This window comes from Gracilinanus agilis, chromosome 2 (assembly GCF_016433145.1).
Source record: "Gracilinanus agilis isolate LMUSP501 chromosome 2, AgileGrace, whole genome shotgun sequence".
NCBI classification, from domain to species: domain Eukaryota; kingdom Metazoa; phylum Chordata; class Mammalia; order Didelphimorphia; family Didelphidae; genus Gracilinanus; species Gracilinanus agilis.
In genome coordinates, this window is record NC_058131.1 from 113,800,401 (window position 1) to 113,821,841 (window position 21,441).

The following is a 21,441-nucleotide window of genomic DNA, read 5'->3' on the forward strand; positions in this document are numbered from 1 at the left end:
GAGGTCATATTTGAAACCAGGTCTTCCTGTGTCTAGGTCTGGCTCTCAATCCACCCAGCTGCCCCTCTATTCACTTTTAAGAAAGACACACATAAATATTTCTATATCTTTTTTATTTTATGCACTGTCCAGATAAACTATTGTATCACTCTAAAATATTGTGAATACTGTTTATTGTGCATGTGATTAATTTTGAAATTCATATTCCTAGACAGTATTTTAAAAAATATTTTTAAAACTCCATTTACATTGCCCAAATACCAGACCTGCCATTTTGAATTTCTACTTAAAAAACTTTGCAATAAGAAAGATTGTAGGTGAACATTTCATAGACAAGTAATTTTGTTATTCAATAGTATAATGCCATCCCACTTCTTCTGGATGCTCAACACTGCATCTGCCAGCCATTATCTTAGAGCTGATGGTTCGGGAGGAAGGGTTTTTGGTTTGTTTGTTCTGTTTTAATATGTAAAGCCTTTAACACGTTTCTTGGTGACATTCTTCCAGGAGAGTAATCTAAAAGTTTTTTTCCTGGTTCTGCTCTTTGCTCAGTTCATCACCTCCCGGGGTTTTGAAACTGCAGGAAAGTCATTAACAGTTTGAAGCTGTTGGAGGGAGACCAAAGTTGGGCAGAGTCCCCCTTAACCGCCCTTGCCTAATTAGGGTTCCCATTCCCAACTCTTCCTAACATTCCATTGTCATGAGGCTCCTTTCTTTATTAATTCCACCTTTTACTCCCAGCGCATTCCTTAAATGGCTCAAACAAGGACCAGATTATTTGGGAGGCGAGTGATAGGGGAACCTCCGGGAAGCCGTTCATTCTAAACAATTCCCCAGAGATTTTTACCCTCGCCCCCTGCTCTTCCTAGTCCATAGCAGTTCTTGGCACTTCTCGGGTGATGAAGGGATGGCTGAGAGTTGAAGTGTGAGGAAAGAAGGAAGGAAAGGGTTTGTTAAACCACCTTAAATTACACCCCAAAGCAGCAGCTGGGAAGAAGCGCAGGAGATGTGGCTTTAAATCCTAGTAAGGAAGACGGTCCAACGTAGGGGCACCACTCCTGTCCCTCCAGCCCCTCCAGTGTGCTTGGCCCTCGGTAGTGGGGAGCCGTGGGGCGGAGCTCAGACGGAGGCGGGGCCGGGGGCGGGAGTTTCTGGCACTTTCTCGGAGCTGCTAGGGTTTCAGGCGCAAGACACAGAAGGCCGGAAACGCCGGTTGAGGATCCGCTGCTGTCGCCCTAGCGCCAACCGGTCCGCTTCTACCTCCAGCCAGGCGGAGCCCAAAGCTCGCCACTGTCACTGCGGTCTGAGAAGCCATGGCCAAATGGGGTCAAGGGGATCCGCGCTGGATCGTGGAGGAGAGGGCTGATGGGACCAACGTAAACAACTGGCACTGGTGCGGGGTCGGGGATGCAAGGGCCGGTGGGACGGGACTGGGGACCCCCGCTACAGGCGCGGGTACGTGGAGATGGGGGGAGGGTCGCGCGCTGAGGAGCTTCCCGGAACCACGTTCCATCGCGCACCTGGCACACGTTCCGTTGCTCTCTGTCAGGGTTATGGAGTGCCCCTTGACTGCTCGAGCCGGTGACTAGGGTGATTCGGGGCTGCGGATGCCGTCTATCTCCCCAAGGCATGTGCCAGCCCCATCCCATGCGTCTCTTGTCTCCAGCCCGGGAACCTTCCCCTCCCTTTCCGGTGCACACCCTGTGTGAGCTTACCTGAATACCCGAAACCCCACCCTCGATTCGGACTTCAGTTGTGACCGACTCTCCAGGGACCCTCTTTGCCCCCCCCTCCCCCTCCAGTCCGAGGAGTGCTGGCGTCAGGCCTCCTTTTCTCTGGGACCACATTTCGGAGGCGGGAGAGGGCAAGTTCTTTTACATCTCCCCAGATTGGTGGCGGGGATGGGGAGGGGTTTCTTGTCCAGCCCCCTTCCAACCCGGTTCTCTTATCCGTAGCTAGTACTTAGGGAAGGGGAGGAAAGGAGAACCCCAGCTCAGAGTACTGATGGTTCTATGACCTTGGGTAGGTAACTTGACCTCCTTCTGCCTCCGGTGTATTGCAGAATTAAGCTGTGGGGAGCTGCTGGACCTGTCCCAGGCCTCTCCTTTATTTGGGGTGGGGGGAGGGATGCTGTGAAATCACTAGTTAAGGGGACTGGGGTTTGAGCAGGTGTAGCAGCCAAATCAAATTCTCCGTATCCCTGAGTGGCCTCCCACATCCATAGGGAGGGTTGTAAATGCTGTAACTATTTCTTGCTATATACTCTATTTAACTCTGTGGGAAAGGGTGCCTGGGGAGGCAGGAAAGCACAGGAAATTAGGATGGGTGCTTCACCAATCCAGTTTCAGAGACCTGGAAGGGGGATGAGCTTGGCTGAGTACCAGAAATCTGGTCCTCGGGGTGGAGGCTGGTGAGGGTTTCCCAGACTTGTTCAGAAACCTGTGGCTGCCTTTGCCGCTAAAAAGAGAATTAGTTATGATTTCTCAGGTGCTTGGGGCTGGTGCCATCTACCTGTTATATAGGAATTAGTCTGGGCCAATTGGTGCAGATGGTTTGGAGGGTCTGGGTACTAATTAGGACAAGGTCATGGACCAGCTAGCTTTCCTCTTTTCAGGATGCCATAGACCCAGAGGTTGGAGAGAGGCAGGAATGGAGGCTTTGGGGTTCAATGGGAGCCCTTAGATGAGATCTCAGTTTTGGTTTACATCATGCTTGTTACCACAGTTTACTGATTTGTTAAGGAGATTAAATGAGTTAATATACGTAAAATACCTTAAAGCTACATAAATGAGAACAATAAGGGTCATAGGTTTAGTGTGGGAAGGGACCTTAATGGTCCATTTAGTTCAAACTCTCATTTTACAGATGTGGCCCAGAGAGGTTTTAAGTGCTTTGGCCCAAGTCATATAGGTCTGGACAGAGGCAGGATTTGACCAAATTCTCTGATTCCAGATTCAAGGCTCTTTCCATAGTGCTATGCTCATTGTGGGTGAATACTTTTGAAAACTATAATTGTTGGCAAATTTATATAAGAATAAAATAATAGCTAACATTTATATAGCACTATGTGCTAAGCACTTGACAGATATCCCATTTGATCTTCACAAAAACTCTGGAAGGTAGGTGCTATTATTATCCCCACTTTACAGATGAGAAAACTGAGGCAAACAGAGGTTAAATGGCCAAGTTAGGATTTGAATTTAGGTCTTCCTGGCTCCAGGCTGAGCATGCTATCTACCTGTGCCACCCTAAATTCAATATCATCTTCAAATCACCCCCTCCCTTGAACCTGATGTGACTCTTTGACACTGACAGTTATCTTTGTCTGGAAAACTATTTGGACTGTTTTTTCATCAGTAAGGATGGGTTTGACCTGAGCCCTCCAAACCCTTTCAGCTCCTCTAAGTGACCAAGCATTGGTGGATTAATTTGGAGTTCTGGTTTGGGCTAAGGCCCATACTGGTCTTTATGGTGATCAGAATCAAGATCTTGGCCACATTAACCCTCTGTGCTGCCCCATTTTTTTTTCTTTCAGTAGACTTACATTTCATTGTTGCTTTATGGATTACAAATTACATTCATATATGTGACCTTATTTGATCTTGGCAATGAGTTTTTTTCACGTAAATTTTTAGCCTGTCCAACAAAACTTTTAAGTTCTTTGAGAAAGTCACAGAATGTTAGAACTGGAACTAGAGATTGTGTAGTTCAGGCCATTTTATAGAAGAGGATATGTTGTCCATAGACACTGTCAGGACACACCCCTAGAGGCATCTGTACAGCTACTCTTTATCTTCCATGTCCTTAGTAACAAAATAACTCCATTACTATAGTGCTTAAAGGTTTATAAGGCAATTTCCTCCCAACAATTCTGTAAGGTAAGTATTACAACTAGCCCCCTTTTGCAGAGGAAACACTCCTTGAGAAGTTAGAGATTTGACTGTGGTTACACAGCTTGTAATTAGCTAACGTGGGATTCAAATTCAGTTTTCTGACTCCATGTCCAGCTGTTTCCATTCTATCAGATCACCTTCTGGTGCTCTGCTAGGGGCCCCTGGTTTCATACGAGAAAAGCTACATGAATTATGGTCTTGCTGTTCAAGGAACAATCTTGTTGGCGAGGCAACCATAGTACCTGGGAAACAATTCAAGACCAACATTAATTGAGGGATGCCATTTGAGAGGTTGTTGAGCCATGTGGAGGTATAGGCTGTGTTCTTAGTAGACTAGATCCCAGATAACTTCTCAGTGCGGGAATTCAGGTGAAGGGAATTAGGGATGGAGGGATTTGGGTGAATTTGGTCATGGAAGACAAGGCATTTTTTGCTGGGCTTAGAACCAGGTAGGATTTGGATAGGCAGTGAAGGAATGTCAGAGGGTAGGCACTTTGGTGAAGCAGTGAGGGTATGAATGGGGTTGAGCACGCCAACTTTGTAGGAGTGAGGTACCTTTGCTGGAGCAGAAGATTTGTATTAAGAACAGGTTGGTTACATAGGCTGGCTCCGTTGCTTCAACCTGGCTGTCCCTCATTTGTCCTAGGGAATAATAGCCTATTCATTCCCTACTATAGCTTTTGCTTGAATGATTCCCATTTCCTATGGTGACTTTACCCTTTTTCAAGGGCACCCCTCTCAATTCTTCTTCTGTGAAGCCTTTCCTGATGACCGTAGACTTCTTTGATTGCTCCTTTCTTTTTTGACTTCTGCCCAGATGTAACAGGGCAAGGTGTTGCAGGATTAATTCCACTTGTCTGTGGCTCATCTCAACTAGACTGAAACTTCTTGAGAGTATAGACTTCTTCTCATACTCCCTTTATGTTCTCCTCAGGGCTTTGTAGTGACTTAGTGCACTAAATGGATTTGGAGGAGGGGTATGGATGCCAGGCATCTTGTGGTCTCCAAGTTTGAAACTGATTCTTTAAAGACAAAGTATTTTTTTTGCATATTTAATAGTGAAAAGGGGAACTTTAAGGAATGGTCTAAGCTAAGTTTGCTTTATTTTCTTATAAGAAGTTTTAATAAGAATTTAAAGAAATACGCACAGATGTCAGATTAGCGGTGGGCAATTGATTAAAATGATGTTTTGGGGAACAGTGTTAGAGAAGAGTCCTTTTCCTTTATAATCCACTCCTTGCTAACCTTTCAGGATAGAATTTGGGGCTGGATGGGAGACTCCATTGTGGCATTTCTGTTCTTGGGTAAATCTCTGTAGTGACCTTCCTGCCAACAGGACAGAGCGGGACGCAACCAACTGGTCAAAGGGGAAGCTGCGGGAGCTCCTGGTGGGGGTCATGGTGGAGAATGAGGTTGGCAGCTGTGAGATCAGTGACCTGAAGCAGGTGGAAGGGGAGGCCTCCTGCAGCAGCCGCAAGGGGAAGCTGATTTTCTTCTATGAGTGGAACATCAAACTAAGCTGGAAAGGTAATGGGGCGATGTGGTATGGGATCTGCAAGAATAGTGTCAGGAGACTAAAGCTGAGAATGAGCTGAGTCTGTCTGATGAGGAAAGCTAAACCAACCAAAAGGGTTGTTGGGGCTTTTTTTGTTTGTTTGTTTTGGTTTTCCTGTTAAACTACATTGGGGAAAAGAAGGGCAAAGAAGAAAAAGGAGCACTGTTCACAGTGGATAGGATGATCCTGTAACTAATAACAGAAGAGGCAGAGACACTTAGTTCTGATTTTGGTTTCTTTACTGAGAACCATCTTTGGACTGAAAAGATCAGAACAAAAATGGCTGTTAGGGCAAGGCAGAGAACATCTAGATGCCCTTGTTGAATAAAACACTTACTGTTTGCCAGGTACTTGATGAATTTAAATTATCAAGCTCATGTGAACTATATCCACAGATCCTAGAAAGTTATGGCAGATGTGGTGGAGGCACTTGGAGAATAGGAGAACTATAACTAGTGAGCTTGACTTTGATTCCCAGAACCAGGAGAGTATTATTAATTAGGAGTGGACTCTGAAGCATGAAATGTTATACTTACTGTCAAGAAAACCCAGGTGCAAATCCTGCTTTTGACATTGTGTGAAACTGGGCAAGCAATTTACCTCCTACGTGTATGTATGCCTCGGTTTCTCTAGGATTTAACTACAGAATCAAAGACCTATGCTCTGGTAGAGATGAGCATTGTTGGAAAGAATTCCTTCAACATTTTTTCTTTTCTTTTTTTTTTTTTTTTTTTAAACCCTTAACTTCGGTGTATTGTCTCATAGGTGGAAGATTGGTAAGGGTGGGCAATGGGGGTCAAGTGACTTGCCCAGGGTCATACAGCTGGGAAGTGGCTGAGGCTGGGTTTGAACCTAGGACCTCCTGTCTCTAGGCCTGACTCTCACTCCACTGAGCTACCCAGCTGACCCCAACATTTTTTCTTAATACTGACAAAATTCTCTTCCTCCTCCTCATTATTATTTATTGTTGTTGTTAGAAAGGGTTAATAAATGTCTAGAAAAGGAAACAGGGATTATTACAAAGACCCATTTTGACTTCAAGAACAGATTGTGTTTCATTCCACCAGATTTTAAATCATTCCTTTATTTTTATTTTTTAAAAAACCCTTACCTTCTGTCTTGGAGCCAATACTGTGTATTGGCTCCAAGGCAAAAGAGCAGTAAGGGCTAGGCAATGGGGGTTAAGTGACTTGCCCAGGGTCACACAGCTAGGAAGATGTCCGAGGCCAGATTTGAACCCAGGACCCCCTGACTCTGGGCTCAGCTCTCAATCCACTGAGCCACCCAGCTGCCCCCTCATTCCTTTTTTTGAAAGTTACTTTGCAGTTAATGTAGGTAGTAGTATAGATAATAGTTTACAAAGATTTTAGCAAATCTTTTAAACAAAATCTCACATTTTTCATGTGGAAGAGATGGAGATGTGGCCAGGGTGATTTTATAATGAGGTGGTTTTGGAAATACTTGAATGATTGAGATCCAAAGAGTAGCCATTGATGGTTTGGTATCAACTTTCAAGGTCTCTAGTGGAATACTGTAGGGAATCTGTGCTTCATCCTATTCGGCACCCCCCCCCCCCACCTCCCCGCCACATTTTTAACAACTTGAATAATGGCACTGATGGTATGCTTAGAAGATTTACAGATGATGTAAAGCTAGGAGAAATAGCAAACACACTGCATGGCAAAGTCAGTGTTCAGAATGATCTTTGCAGGCTAGTACATTGGGTTTAACCTTAATAAGATGAAGTCCAGTAAGGTAAATGTAAAATCTTACACTTGGGTTCAAAAGAACAACTTCAAAAAGCATAAGATGGGCTAGGTCTATACCTTAAGGAGGGCAATGACCAAAATAAAGGCCTCACATTCATCAAAATATTTGGAGTAGCATTTTTTTGGTAGCAAAGAATTTAAAACAAAAGAAATATTTATCATTTGGGGAATGGCACAACACATTGTGGTATGTAGATGGAATGGAATACTATTATGCTATTAATTAGAAACAATGAATATGATAAATGCCAAGAAGCATGGACTTATATAAGCCTATGCAGAGAAAGACTCAGAACTTCACGAACAATAAACAAAGACATCTGGAACAATTATATGGAAAGAACAGCAGAAGTGCAACATTTGAATATTGCAAAATTATAGCGACCAAACTTGACCCAAAGAAGAGTTAGTTATGAGAAGATACCTTCCCTTTTTTTTTGCCAAAGCAGGGAATCGTGGGTGTGGAATGCTATATATAAAGTTATACCCTTTTGAAATGTTTTGAAATTCAACTCTTTTTCTTCCTCTTTTTAATTCTACTTTAAGTGATGGATTATGAAGGCATCAGGGGATAGAATACAGTGGGGAATATAGTTGATAGTAAAAACAAAAGGTATTGAAAAAATAATTTTTTAAAAGTACAATATGGGAGGCAGCCAGGGGGCTCAGTGGCTTAAAAGCTAGGCCTATAGATGGGACATCTTGGATTCAATTCTGTTCTCAGACACTTCCTAGCTGTGTGACTCTGGACACATCACTTAGCCCCCATTGTCTATCCCTTAGCCCTCTTCTACCTTGGAATCAAAGTAAGGGTTAAAAAAAAGTACAGTATGGGGGGGGGGTGTAGAGATATAGTTCCCAGCTGTAAAAGATCTGCTGGTTTCAGTGGATCAGGGAGTCAGCAGTGGGATGCGGCAGTGAAGAGTTTAACATTTGAGAGGTGGAGATGACAGTCTCACTTTCCTCAGTCCTGGTCACATCACACCTTGGCTTCAATTCAGGAAGAATGTTGATCGCTTAGGGAGCATATGAAGAAGCATATTCTAGAACAGTGAAGAGATTCAAGGTCATGCCATCTGATTGCTGGATGAAGGAGCTGGGAACATCTAGCTTAGATAAGAGATGCTCCACGGAGGCGGCTGTTGTACATGTGTTTCAGTTGTCCCACTCTTCATGATCCCATGTGGGGCTTCTATGACAAAGGTACTAGAGTGGTTTGCCATTTCCTTCTTCGGCTCATTTACAGTTGAGGAAACTGAGGTCCACAGGGTTAAGTTACTTGCCCAGGGTCACAGCTAGTAAGTGTCTGAGGCTGGATTTGAATTCAGGAAGAAGTCTTCTTGATTTTAGGTCCACTGTGCCACCTAGTGGCCCAGAGAGGGAAGCTGTCATGGTTACTTTTGCGTATTTGAAGGCAACTATCATTTGGAAGAATTAAGTCTAGCATGGTTCCAGATAGCAGAGAAGTGAAGAGCAAAAATTATAAAAGAGACAAAATTAGGCTTTAGGAAAGGAAAAAGGTCTGAACAATTACCTATCCAAAAGTGGAACCGGTAGCCTTGAAAGACAGTGACTTCTCCCCTCTCTGGGGGTATTTGAGTAAAAGCTGAGGGACCACCTGCCTAATGTAGAGGGGACTCTTTTTCAAAGAGGGCTTGACCAGTAGTTCCTGATGTCTCTCCCATTCTGAAATCCTGTGATGTGAGGAGGATCAGGCATTGATGTGGAGGGAGCAGGATGGAAGGGAAGCCAGTGTTTCCTTGGCCAGAGGAAGTTGAGGTTCTCTTGGAGTCACTGCTGGACTTTTATTCGGTGATGGGCCTTTTAGGTATAGGTAGTCTGCTACGTAGATTACTCTCTCCTCTGGGCTAGACACATAATGAATGCTTATTGATGGATGGTTGGTGCCTGGGATAGAAATGGATATTTAAGAAAAAGGGAGAGAAGGCTTTGGGCTGTCTTGGAATTCGTAATGTTTATAGTGAAGTGAGGCATCCCAGCCCTTTCAGTTATTACTAGCCTCGTGTCCCTCAATTTTCAACTTTGTAAAATGGGGGATTATCATGCCTGCCCTGCAGCCCTCTTGCAGTGGTTGTGAAGAAATAAATTTATATTTAGTGAGGCGCTTTATAGGTGGAAACAGTTCATGTAAATGCTGTTGTGTCTATGTGATGACTATACCTCAAGGATCAGATAGAAATTGTTAGGCATTTAGGCGTTCTTCCAGATTTGGCCTCTTCTCGTCTTTACGGTCTTATCCATTTCTTCTTTCCAGGGACTTTATGTCATTCACATTGGCCTACTTAATATTGTTCATACAGGATGTTTAGTCCTAGTCTCCATACTGTTCTACTGGCTGTCCCCCAGGCCTTGTTCCCAAGTCCTGGCTTCCTTCAAGACTTAGCTTAGGTATCCCTTTCTGCTGGCTGCCTTTCTTGGATTGCCCAGCTGCTAGTGCCTTCTCCTTGAAAGATACCTTCCATCAGCTCTGCATGTATCATGTGTGTGCATACACACACACCAATTTGTGCACATTGCACACTTTCTGAGCATGACAGGGTGTGCAGTTTTTTCCTTTTTTGCCTTTAGAGCCTGACTTGGAATCAGGAAGACCTAGACACCCATTAGTTGTGACTTTGGGAGTCACTTAACTTCTTTCCAACTCAATTTCCTCATCTCTAAAAAGGGGATAATAGTGCTTAGAGAAGAGGGTTGTTGTGAGGATCAAATGAGGTATGTGCAAAGCACTTTGTAAACCTTAAAGCTGCTATATAAATGTTAGCTATTATCATCTTTGGTGCTAAGCACAGTGTCTGGCACATAGTGTTTTGTTTATTGATGGATTGATTTTATAGTTAATTTTATTATGGATAAAGTGTAGGGGATGAGCATGATCTCTAGGACAGTCCACAGCAGACTATAAGACATCTGTGACCACATTCTCTTCCTCCTGGAGCCCAGAATGCTTTTTCCTCCCTTCCCTACCTTTTGAACTCATCTCAAGCAGTACCTCCTCCAGAATAACTGGGGGGGTGGGGCACATTGCTGTTTCCTTTTCGTCTTGGAGAATGTAGAATCTGACCTTGATGATTGTGTTCTGTCTTACTTTGCTTTCTGTTTTTTATGAGTTTTCTGAGTTGTATGTTCCTGGTGAGATGGATTATTACCTCTCTGAGGGTAGGGGCTATGATAGGTCTTCAACTATTTTTCCCCCCTACAGCATTAGTTAGGATAAATATTTATTGAGGTAGCTGGGGAAGAGCAGCATAGAGATGACTATGGAATCCTCTTACAAGACTGGATTGTCCTTTAACACTTGGACATTTTCTGAAACTTGGAAATTCCACTTCCCGGTTGGTGCACTCAGTGAACAGTAGGGTGTTTATCAAACACTCAACTAAATGCCAGTACTGAGTACTTTACAAATAGTTTCTCATTTGAGTCTCATAACAACCCTGGGAAGTAGGTGTTATTATTTCTCATTTTACAGATAAGGAATGGATGCCCATAGGCTGTGACTTGCCCAGGCTCACACAGCTGGAAGTATCTGAGGCTGGATACAAACTCAGGTCTTCCTGACCCCAGGCTTAATCCTCTATTCACGGTACCACCTATCTGCCTCCAATAGCTAAGTTCCTCTAACAAACAGAAAGTTTCTGTGGGTTTCTGAGAAGCATCAGTAGCAAGGGCTGGCAGATTTTCCTTGGGCCCTCTGAGCTGAGCCTTCTCTTCCCCAAAGTTGCAAGGGCCTGGTCTGGGCAGGGCTTCCCCCTTATTAGAGCATTTGTGGTCTGTGGCTATTTCAGTAAATGAAGGCATTGTCATAAGGATCATAGAATGTGCCTTGGGGTAATTGTTTATTGAAGGCAGTGTCCTGAAAGATAGTTACTTTGGCCCTTGCCAAAATTAAGTGGGTAGACCTCAGCATCCTCCCTTTTTCATCACTATGGACCAGTTCACCCACACCTTCTGTTGTACTTTGCTCAGAGTATTGTGGACTTAGAAGACCCCAGAGTTTGAAAGAACAAACCAAAACTAAATTGTAACCCGTAGCCAACACATTAATTCCCTCTATGACCTCCCTGATATTAAGGTAGCTGTTTCCCTTTTTGGGGCATCTTTGTAAGAAAGTTTTTTTAAATTTGTTAATTCCAAATTTGTTTTCTTCTTAACTTCCATCCATTGGTCCCAGTTCTTGCTTCTAGGGCCAAGTTCCCAGCCGTGAATTCTTCCATGATTGCCTGCCTTTGAGATCTTTGAAAACTATTGTTTTGTTTATCCTTCCCCCAAACTTTTGCTACTGAGCCTTCTCTTCTCCAGGTTAAATGTTTGTGCACCCCTACAGTAAACATTTAATAATCATTGGTGTCTGCAGAGCACTGTGCTGGTCACTGGGGGAAATACAAAGTGTGGGTAAGCCACAAATACAGATGACAGTATACATTATTATATTTTTAGTGCATCCAAGACTTGTAAAACAAAGTGGTATTGGGGGAGATATGATCAGGGAAAACTTAATGGAAAAGGTAACATTTGATTTGGACTTTAAAAGAAAGCTAAGAATTCATTGGGTAATGAGAGAGAGGACACTGTATATTTCAGATTTAAGGAGTAGCATGGGGAGGAATGGAGGTGGAAGGGCACAGAGCATATGAAAATACCAAATGCTTCAAATGATTAAGCTTTTGATAAGTATGAGTGCCCAGTTGTCTTTTGTATGTGTTGTAATTTGTAAATGAGGCATTTAGAACTATCATCATATAGTTCATAAAGCTGCCAGACCAGTTGTTAATTAGAACAAAAAATTCTTAAGTAAATTCACTATAAACACACATACTTCTGTTAATGCAGTCTGGCAACATATAAGCTTTTTTGCTTGCCATATTACATAACTGACATACATTGACCCTGTAAGCCTGATAAAACCCAAGGGACTTTTTTATATATGCCATTTTCTGGATGTTTCTGCCCTGTGCAGAAGTTGGGCATTTGATTTCTTTAACCCAAGTGCAAGATTTTATATTTTTCACTATCAAATTTAATAGTATCCAGCCCTCTTTTTAGTCTTTCAAGAGCTCTTTGGATTATGGTTATGTCATCTAGCTTATTAGCAATTTCTTTCAGCTTCATATTACCTGTAGGTTTTATAAGCATACCATGCATGCCCTCATTCAAGTTACTGATAAAAATGTTGAACAGAAGACAGTGAAAGGTTGGAGTCCTGACACCCTGGACCTTATTGCAGGCAGATACTTACTCTGTTGTGACTTGTTCACAATGGACCAGTGCTTCCTCATAGAGACTGTTTCCCTTTCCAAAAGTTCACAAACTAAATGAGCAGACACAACAGTGAAATCTTATGCATTTCACAAGTGAATATTTTCCTGGCTAGTGGCCAATAAAACTCCTCCTCTGGCACTGTTTTAGTGGACAAAGAGACCAAGCATAGCCATTAATTGTTAGCCCCAAGTCCAGTGTTGTTACTGTTGAGGCAATGTATCAAAACCAGGGATTTCAAAAAAGTCTTTACTTTTCTAGTGCCAGGAGAAATCTGAGAGAGGAGAGAGAGAGAGGGCCCATGTGTGTATGTACACACATAATATATGTTACAATATTACACTATACACATACATCCACATTACATAATGTTTTTATTGATGTTTAGTTATTTTCTGTCATGCCAACTCTTCGTGACCCCATTTGGGGTTTTCTTGGCAAAGATACTGAAGTGACTTGCCATTTCCTTCTCCAGCTCATTTTACAGACGAGGAACTAAGGCAAAACAGGATTAAATGACTTGCTCAGGATTACATAGCTAGTTGGAAGCCAGATTTGAGATCAGAAAGATGAATACCCTCATTTTGCCACCTAGCTACCTCTAATATAGTATGTATATATTTTATATATTTTTATCAATCTACAGATGATATACTCATATAAATGTATTATAAATATCACTATATAAAATATGTAAATATCATAAGTGTGCACATATTTTATTTATTACAAACATGATGTATTAATATCATATAGAAAGATTTAAATACAACTTTATAATATAGGAAATTATATATAAATATATAATATGCATAATGTAATATTCTATATATGTGACATAAATTATAATATCCCACCATATATATACACACACACATATATAGGCATATATGCAAAAATACACACACACACAGACATACTTTCAAGGCTGCTCAATATTCCCTTTAGCATATTTCATCTGGTAAGTAATATGGTAAGTAGCCTAGTATATTATACCTTAGATCCTGGACTCCCTCCTCCTTAGTCTTCCTGGATAGAGCCTACATAATAGGTTTTTAAAAAGATGATAGTGTCCCATCCCTTCCCTTTGTTCATTAACTGTTTTCTGATTTGAATGGTGGGAATGTCTAGTGTCATGGGGAGATATTTTGATGCAAGCAAAGCCCTTCGATAACACATAAAGCTGGGTCTTGGGGAGACAGAAGAGCTGGAGATTGTGAGGACACATTTGCTTGGTGCAATAACAGTTTTAAGTTGTATGCTGTTTTTGTTAAATTGTAGTAGGTTGCTATATGGGTTAGGCAAGGTGAGACTGGCTTTTTTGTATAATAGATTTTGATTTTAATCAAAAAATTCATTTTGTTCCTTTTAGGTATAGTCAAGGAATCTGGTGCAAAGCATAGAGGATCAGTGGAAATACCCCACCTCTCTGAAGAAAATGAAGTAGATGACACAGAGGTATATGGTCATATTTAAAAAAAAATTTTGCCATGGAAGTTGGGCACTTGACAGCTGCTTATTCCATGGGATAATTCTGTTCGTCAGTATTAGTGAATTATGATTGTCCCATTGTTTTCATTGTGAACTATATTGTCAAGTGATATTTTCTTCTTTTTCCCTCTCCTTCTATAGTATTTTCCATGACATTACTGGACATTACTGCTTGTAACACTGAATAATTTTTTTTAGACCCTTAACTTCAGTGTATTGTCTCATAGGTGAAAGAGTGGCAAGGGTGGGCAATGGGGGTCAAGTGACTTGCCCAGGGTCACACAGCTGGGAAGTGGCTGAGGCCGGGTTTGAACCTAGGACCTCCTGTCTCTAGGCCTGACTCTCACTCCACTGAGCTACTCAGCTGCCCCACACTGAATAATTTTTAAAAGAAAGTAATTAGCTATTCCCTTAGTTGTGACTTCCTTGGATACCTTCTGGCTTTTCATAAAAGGGACTAGTAAGAGTTACTTATCAGAAAAATCCCTCTTCAGTATAGGTCATACCATACATGGAAAACTCATTAGGGAGTGAGGCTAGTACCCTTTTTGAAAGGTTTCTGTGTTGCACTGAGAGAGCAGATGATGGAATAGAGACAGTGTTAACAAAAAAACCAAACCAAAACAAAAAAGCATTGCATCTATAGTTAGAGAAGACTTAGGTTCAAATCTTACCTCTAGTGATTACCATCTCTGTGTGAAACTGGGAGAGTCACTTAAACTTTCAGGGCCTTCTATAGCTTGTTTTTTGCATCTATCAAATAAGGAAGGTAGCCTGGATGGCATCTTGAGGCCCTTTTCTTCTCTAGAACTAGGGTCCTGTGAAGCATGTTATTACAGTCTTTGAAACTTTTTATGAAAGGAAACCTACTCAACACATTGATGATTCCACTGTTTTAAGACTAGAGTCTTGTTAGGTTCATATTTTTCTGTATTACAGGTAAATGTGAGTAAAAAAAAAGGAGATGGAGATTCACTGAAGGATCTTATGAAAACTGCAGGGGTGGTTAAGGTCAGAGAAGCCCTTGAAGATTATCTAAAAGCCCTGAAAACAGGTAAAAGCCAGTGAGCTGTGACATGTCTTTTTTTTCTGTTTTACTAAGTAAGCCCAACTTTCATCAAAATTCTGAAGCTGGTTTAGTACAATATCAGACTCTTCAGGAGGAAATGTAACTTTTTACTTGGGGTTTAGATTTTTTTCTGGAAGAATGGAGTTGATCACCATAGAGACAACAAACAGATTTTTACTTGGTAGGCAGAATGGGACCTTGTGTATCAGCAATGACCCTGTGCTAAGTATGGCCTCAAAAAATGGGTACTTTTCACACAGTAGGTGCTTATGAGCCATAAGCAGTGCTCTTTAAACCACAGGTGCATACTTCAACATTACGCACTTTGCCTACATAAACTAATTTATAGTCTTACTTGTCTCGGACAGGTCATAGTAGATCAGGATCACTATTATCCTGATAGAAAAATCTTGATAATCCTGGTGGTGGGTAATTAATAACTGAGGAAACAATATGAGCCGTACAATATATTAGCAAAACAAATATAATAAAAGGATCAATGGAGTCCCTGGTCAGTTCAAAGGCCCTGAATTCAGAGCGAGACAGATTTTTATGTATTAAAAACAATCAAATAAGACCAGTTGATTAAAATGAAACAATTAACCAGGATACAAAATGAGGTAATCTGATTTCTAATTGGAGTTAAGGTGAGACTTTCCCAGTTGGGATGGGGAAGAGGGAACAGGTATAATTCCCAGAAAACAGGAAAAGGGGTACCCCCCAACCCCAAGTGTCTATATTTATTCAAAGGAACTGATTGACCAATATGGGGCCAGTTTTCGGATAAGACATGAATTGCTATAGATGTATAATTGTGAGAAAACTTCTTCCATCAATCTTTGAATCTGGCTAGTTTCTGATCAGCAGAACCTAGGTCCTTAGTTAAAGATCTTTAAGCAGTAGGTAGAAGTGGTCCAGCTTCCCAGCCTTGCAAATAAAGTTCTCTCACAATTCCTATAATTGAATAAAGACAGAAATTGGACTAGACTCATAACTGAACTAGTTCCAGAATTGAGACACAAGATGGTTCAGTTCAAGATGGTTCACCCAATTCCTACATCCCAAACTCATATTTTAGACTGATATTTCTCACTTTGGGCTCTGTAGAACCCTAGTGTCTTCCATGATGTTTGATAAGTATTAAAATGCCTACAGTATGCAAGGAAAGTTCTCTGCCAGCTAGAATCTAGGACAAAAATGAGTCCTTACACTTTCCTGGTCCTGGAGAGAGGACCAAGGGCAAGATAGGCAGCAGCTTATGGCATGCATATACACAGGCATTATAGAAGGGGCAAAGGAGATGAAAACAGAATGCTTTAGGAATATTTCAAGAGGGAAAACTAAATGAGTTAATATATGGACAAGCTTTGCAAGCCTTAAAGCGTTATATAAATGTCATATTATTGTTTATTATGACAGAGGAGGTAGTGCCTAAGCTGAGACTTTTAAGGGAGAGAAGGCTTTGGAAGATGGCCTGGGTAAATGCTAAGAGACAGGAGATGGTCTATTGTGTTTAGAGAATACCTAAGTAGACCGCTTTGGATGGATCATAAAGAGTGAGGGAAATAAGGGTGAAATAAGCCCTGATAGATTGTGGAGGGCCTTAAATGCTAACTAGGGAGTTTGCATTTCATCTTAGAGGCAGGAGGCAGCCACTGAAGATGTCTGAGTCAGAGAAAGACATAGGGGTTATGGGATCATAGATTTAAAGGTGAAAGGGAGTTTCAAGGCTCATTTTATAGATGAAGAAATGGAGGCTTAGAAAGGTTAAGTGACTAGTCAGTGGTCACACATATAGCTAATAAGTGGTCTGAAGAGGAATTTGAATTTAGGTCTTTTTGACTCTGTCAAACATTGTACCTCCTCCCAAATTTCTGTATGACACTCTTCCCAGCTGGTGGAGAATAGGCTGATATAATAGAATTTTTGTGTGGACAGACTTGGTGTGAGTTTTCAAGGACATTGTTTATTTTTTATTTTAGAGACACGCTTGCAAGCACTGTTATCTCCTATTCCATCCTGCCTTATTGACAGACCTGTGACTTATGAATTCTTTGACAATTGTATTAAGGCACAGATTGGAGAGGACAGATTGTGGGCAAACTCATTCTGGCAGGACAAATGGGTAGAGATGAGGGCCTGAACCACGGTGGTGACAGCATGTGTAGAGATAAGGGAGTATTAGGGCTGACAGGGACAGAATTGCCAAGAAAGGGTAAATGATTGGATATGAGGTGCAGGAGGAGACAGGTAAAGAGAAAATTCAACCAAGATTCTAAGGTTTCAAACCAGGGTACCTGGGAGGATGGTGCTGCTATAAGCAGGAATAGGGAAATTTGGAGGAGATACTGATTTAGTTTTGAAATATTAGAATGTTAAAGAACTTTAGGGATTTGTAATTTTCTCTACTAATTCAGATCACAAGCTTTGAAAATTCAAGGTTACCTCCCTAATATATGAAGGATCAGAGTAGTAATTTAGTGGCAGTTATCACTATCATCAATTGTTAAGTCAAGTGTTTTATAATTTGAAAAATAGATAACTTTATTTAACTTTTCATCAGCTCTATGAGATGAGCCCCATTTGGGGCAGCTGGGTGGCTCAGTGCTGGGCTTGTGAAGCCCCGAAACCCAGGAAGACCTGAGTTCAAATCTGGTCTCAGACACAGACATTGTGTGATTCTGGGCAAGTCACTTAACCTCTTTGCTTTAATCTACCAGGGAAGGAAATGGCAAATAATTTTCAAAATATCCTTGCCAAGAAAATCCCATGGACAGTATGATCCATGGGGTTGTCAAGAGTCAGACCCAACTGAATGACTTGAACAACAACAATGAACCTCCCATTTTTCTCACTGTATCATTTCTATAAACATTTTCAATTTCTTTTGTTGCTTTAGCCCCTCAGGCCCCACTTGTGCTTAAAAAGAATCTTTAGTTACATACCTTTCTTTATAGAATTTACAACAGGAATGATTTTACCAACAAAAGCTGCACCTGCTCAGGAACTGACTGCAAAAAGAAAATTGAGTGAACATTCTTTTCAGGTAAAAGGTTTATGAGCTGCTGGGAGGCAGAGGTGGCTGTGAGGATGATTTGGTGGTATAAGCAACAGGGAAGGGCAGAAATGTGATATCTAGCCTACCTCCTCTAACAGTCTTCCCTAAACACTGTTTCTTTTATATACTGTTGAGGAATTAGTGGACAGGTCTTTATGTGGATGCACAAGCTGAGGCTTTGTAGAAGCAGTGGCAGTGTGTTGAATTTTCCCACCAGGAGTCAGTGTTGCCCTCATAGAACTGGAATGGAATTGCTAATGCCATCTGAAAAGCCAGTGTTGTTGCCATTCCACTGCTAGTTAAGAGGCTTTAAGAAAAGGGCACTAATGTGTTTTTGGTTAGTATAACCCCTTTGTCACAAATTAGGAGAGAGCTAGCCCTCCTTTCCTAATGACCTGGATGGATAAACTTGAAATGGACACTGTAAGGTCCCAGGTGGGGGCAAGTCGTTCTCTTACCTTCTGTCAGTGCTTAGTCATAATATGCACAGGATATTATGGACTTCTAAAAGAGGGATACAGGCTTTAATTTGTGACTAATTGCTCATAGTTGCAAGGATTCAGACTGTAGGTTTTAGTAACCCATAAAGGTAATTGCCAATTAAGAGATTAAACCCATGACGGGATCTGTAGCAACATATTTTAGCCAACTAAGCAAACCAGCAAGGTGGGGCTGACAGAAGGCCATTCTGGCAGTATTCTCATTGTCTTTTGGAGCTTCAGGACTCCGTGTCTCCAATGGCTCTGGGTGCAGTAGGTGTGAAGATTCCAACAGTGACAATACATATGAGGGAAATGTTTGACACAGCAGTGGAAGAGCTATATAGCATCTTCACCACTAAGGAGGTAAGTGGCCCTGAGCACCAGCTTTTATTCTGAAACAGGAAAATAAACTGCCTCTTGCTCATGTTTTTGCAAGGCTATGGTAAGACTAGGCTTCTTGTAAGGGGATATAGGTTGGGGCTAAGCCTGGAGCAGCTTCTTTTAACTTCAAGGAGGAATTTAAAATATGTAGCTGAAGCATTAAAAATTTTTTTTAAAATTTAAACCCTTAACTTCCATCTTAGAACTAATACTCTATATTGGTTCTAAGGCAGAAGAGCGGTAAGGGCTAGGCAGTGGGGGTTAAGTAACTTACCCAGGGTCACACAGCTAGGAAGTGTCTGAGGCCAAATTTGAACCCAGGACCTCCCATCTCTAGGCCTGGCTCTTAATCCACTGAGCCACCTAGCTGACCACTCTTCAGTTATTTCTTAAGAAAAACTTGGAAAAAACTGAAGTTATTGTCAGTTTATTATTAGTATTTAGACTTTTAATTTTTCTGCCAAGTTAAAAACTAAACTGATAGTTTAAGTTATGCCCTGCAGTCTTCTCATTATAAGGTGTTTCAAACCTTTACTGAATTAATGTAAGACGTTAAGACATATACTAGAACAACCTCAAGGCTTTTTGTATATGTCTTGTTTGTTTAGTTGGTGCAGAAGTTTTCTAAATCTTCTGCTGTGATAGAAGCTGAAAAAGGAGGCAAATTCCAGATGTTTGATGGGAATGTTACAGGTGAATACCTAGAACTGGTAAGTTCACACTCAAGTTGAATCTCAACAAATTGCTTTGTTTGGGGCCAGTTCTCCCACTGGTAATATTTAAATAATGTTTTAAGGTTCACAAAGCACTTTTCCTTGGCAACACTCTGAAGTGGGTAGTGCCCACTTCATGTTGTATTGTGTATTGCTGTATTGTGTTGTATACAATTAACACTTAGCACAGTACTTGGCCAATAACAGGTGCTTAATTAATGCTTGTTGACTTACCTTTTTATTTTTTAATGCAGTAAGTTCATGTATTTCATAAATGAAAATATTGTGTGTTAAATAAAAATTAGGGTATATTTAGCCATTCTCAGTTAACATAATAGTCTACACACTTTCTGTTAGACTTATTCTGAAGTGTCAAACTAATAATCTACTTTTAAAGAACTAAAGACAAATCAAAACTTGAATTTTGAAATCTCTCCCATTTTGGGTGGGTGGCTAAGAAGTCAGTCCTCACAGGAGAAAGGAACATTTGTAGTTATACTGGCAAAAATATTGACTCGTATCTTTGTCTTAGATATTTTGCTGTCAAAAAGTTTTGTCAGCATGCTCTAATAATAATGTAGTTAATGATCAAAACTAGAGAATTTTCTTTAATACTTACAGTTTTAACTTGATTTTGATGAAGCAGTAGGCTCAGTAATAATTTCAGGGGAGTTTTTCTTTATTTGTTCTTAGTTATCCAACAAAAGGATTGTCATGAAGTGGCGATGTAAGAGCTGGCCAGAGGGTAAGTAGTTCTTGCCTTTGTTTTAGTCCAATTTTGACAACTGAATCTGTAACCACCCTCCGACCCCACCACTCCAAAAAACCAAACAAAAAAAACTTTTCAAAACCCAGTTCACTTAAATATTGCTCTGAGGCTCACAAAGCACTTTTCCTTGGCAATAATCTGAGATGAGTGGTGCCAAGTATTATCCCCACTTAATTGATGGGGATGGTAATGTATCAATAAGAAAAAAATTTACTCTATTCTTTGAGATAGTTGTCTTGGCATTACCATTCCTGCTAGTTTGGAGCAGAGGTCCTGTTGTCCCCTCAGTTCCCTCCTTCTCTAGCTTCCCTCCTATTGTCTCTTTAAATAAAAGAAATTTTAGGAAATTGCCCGAGATGTTTCCAGGGGCTGCAAAGCAAGTATACGATATATGCTGGCTTTCTCATATAACTCTAGATTCTACCACACCCATATATATACTCATTATAATTACCTGAACTAAGCAATATTATGAGATTTTTCTTTTTTGAAGAAATAATACGCTTTCTATTATATTTTCAGAACATTATGCAACTGTTGCCCTGAATTTTGTGCCAGTGGTAGGACAAACAGAATTACAGCTGAACTGTAAAGGAGTTCCTGTTTGTAAAGAAGAAAGTATGAGACAGTGCTGGGAGAAGCAACACTTTGAAGAAATAAAGAGGTTTACAGTAGCTTTTGGCAATCCTGCACAGTTAAATTAGCTAGAAGACATTTTATAAGGCCATTACTTTTTATAAGTGGAAAAAACTCATTCTTTAGTAAGCCTCTTTTTTTCCTTTCTTTTTAAAATGCAAAATCCTTAATTTATTTTGTGCTGGTGAAAGCCCCATCAATTATGTACATAATTTTAAGTATTATTTATGGGTCCTCACTGTGAACAAGACTTTGGATTTAGAACTAAAAGCTGTGAGCAATTTAAAATAAAACAGTAATTTTGTCTATTCTACCTTATCTGTTAAAACTTTGGGACTGGTCTGATAG

General features: G+C 40.9%; 1 protein-coding gene across 2 annotated transcripts; it reads left to right on the plus strand.

Moving 5' to 3' along the window:
- Window positions 1–1,278: 1,278 nt before the first annotated feature.
- Window positions 1,279–21,363, plus strand: LOC123234722 (activator of 90 kDa heat shock protein ATPase homolog 2-like). 2 transcript variants are annotated; one of them, XM_044660677.1, is made up of 9 exons: window positions 1,279–1,393; window positions 5,230–5,420; window positions 13,867–13,952; window positions 14,925–15,039; window positions 18,012–18,100; window positions 18,829–18,957; window positions 19,584–19,685; window positions 20,382–20,433; window positions 20,980–21,363. In XM_044660677.1, exons 1-9 carry the CDS (start codon window positions 1,314–1,316, stop codon window positions 21,159–21,161), a joined length of 1,026 nt encoding a protein of 341 aa, XP_044516612.1. In that variant the 5' UTR covers window positions 1,279–1,313; the 3' UTR covers window positions 21,162–21,363. The 2 variants fall into 2 exon arrangements, with proteins under 2 accessions (XP_044516612.1, XP_044516613.1); XM_044660678.1 differs by having other exon boundaries at window positions 18,835–18,957.
- Window positions 21,364–21,441: the final 78 nt, after the last annotated feature.

Bases quoted from the DNA above. Each gene is read 5' to 3' on its own strand.
- LOC123234722 (XM_044660677.1), top strand. From the start codon at position 1,314: ATGGCCAAATGGGGTCAAGGGGATCCGCGCTGGATCGTGGAGGAGAGG. The intron at 18,101-18,828 runs GTAAAAGGTTTA...TGTCTTTTGGAG, and splicing joins TGAGTGAACATTCTTTTCAG to CTTCAGGACTCCGTGTCTCC. The intron at 19,686-20,381 runs GTAAGTTCACAC...ATTTGTTCTTAG, and splicing joins CAGGTGAATACCTAGAACTG to TTATCCAACAAAAGGATTGT.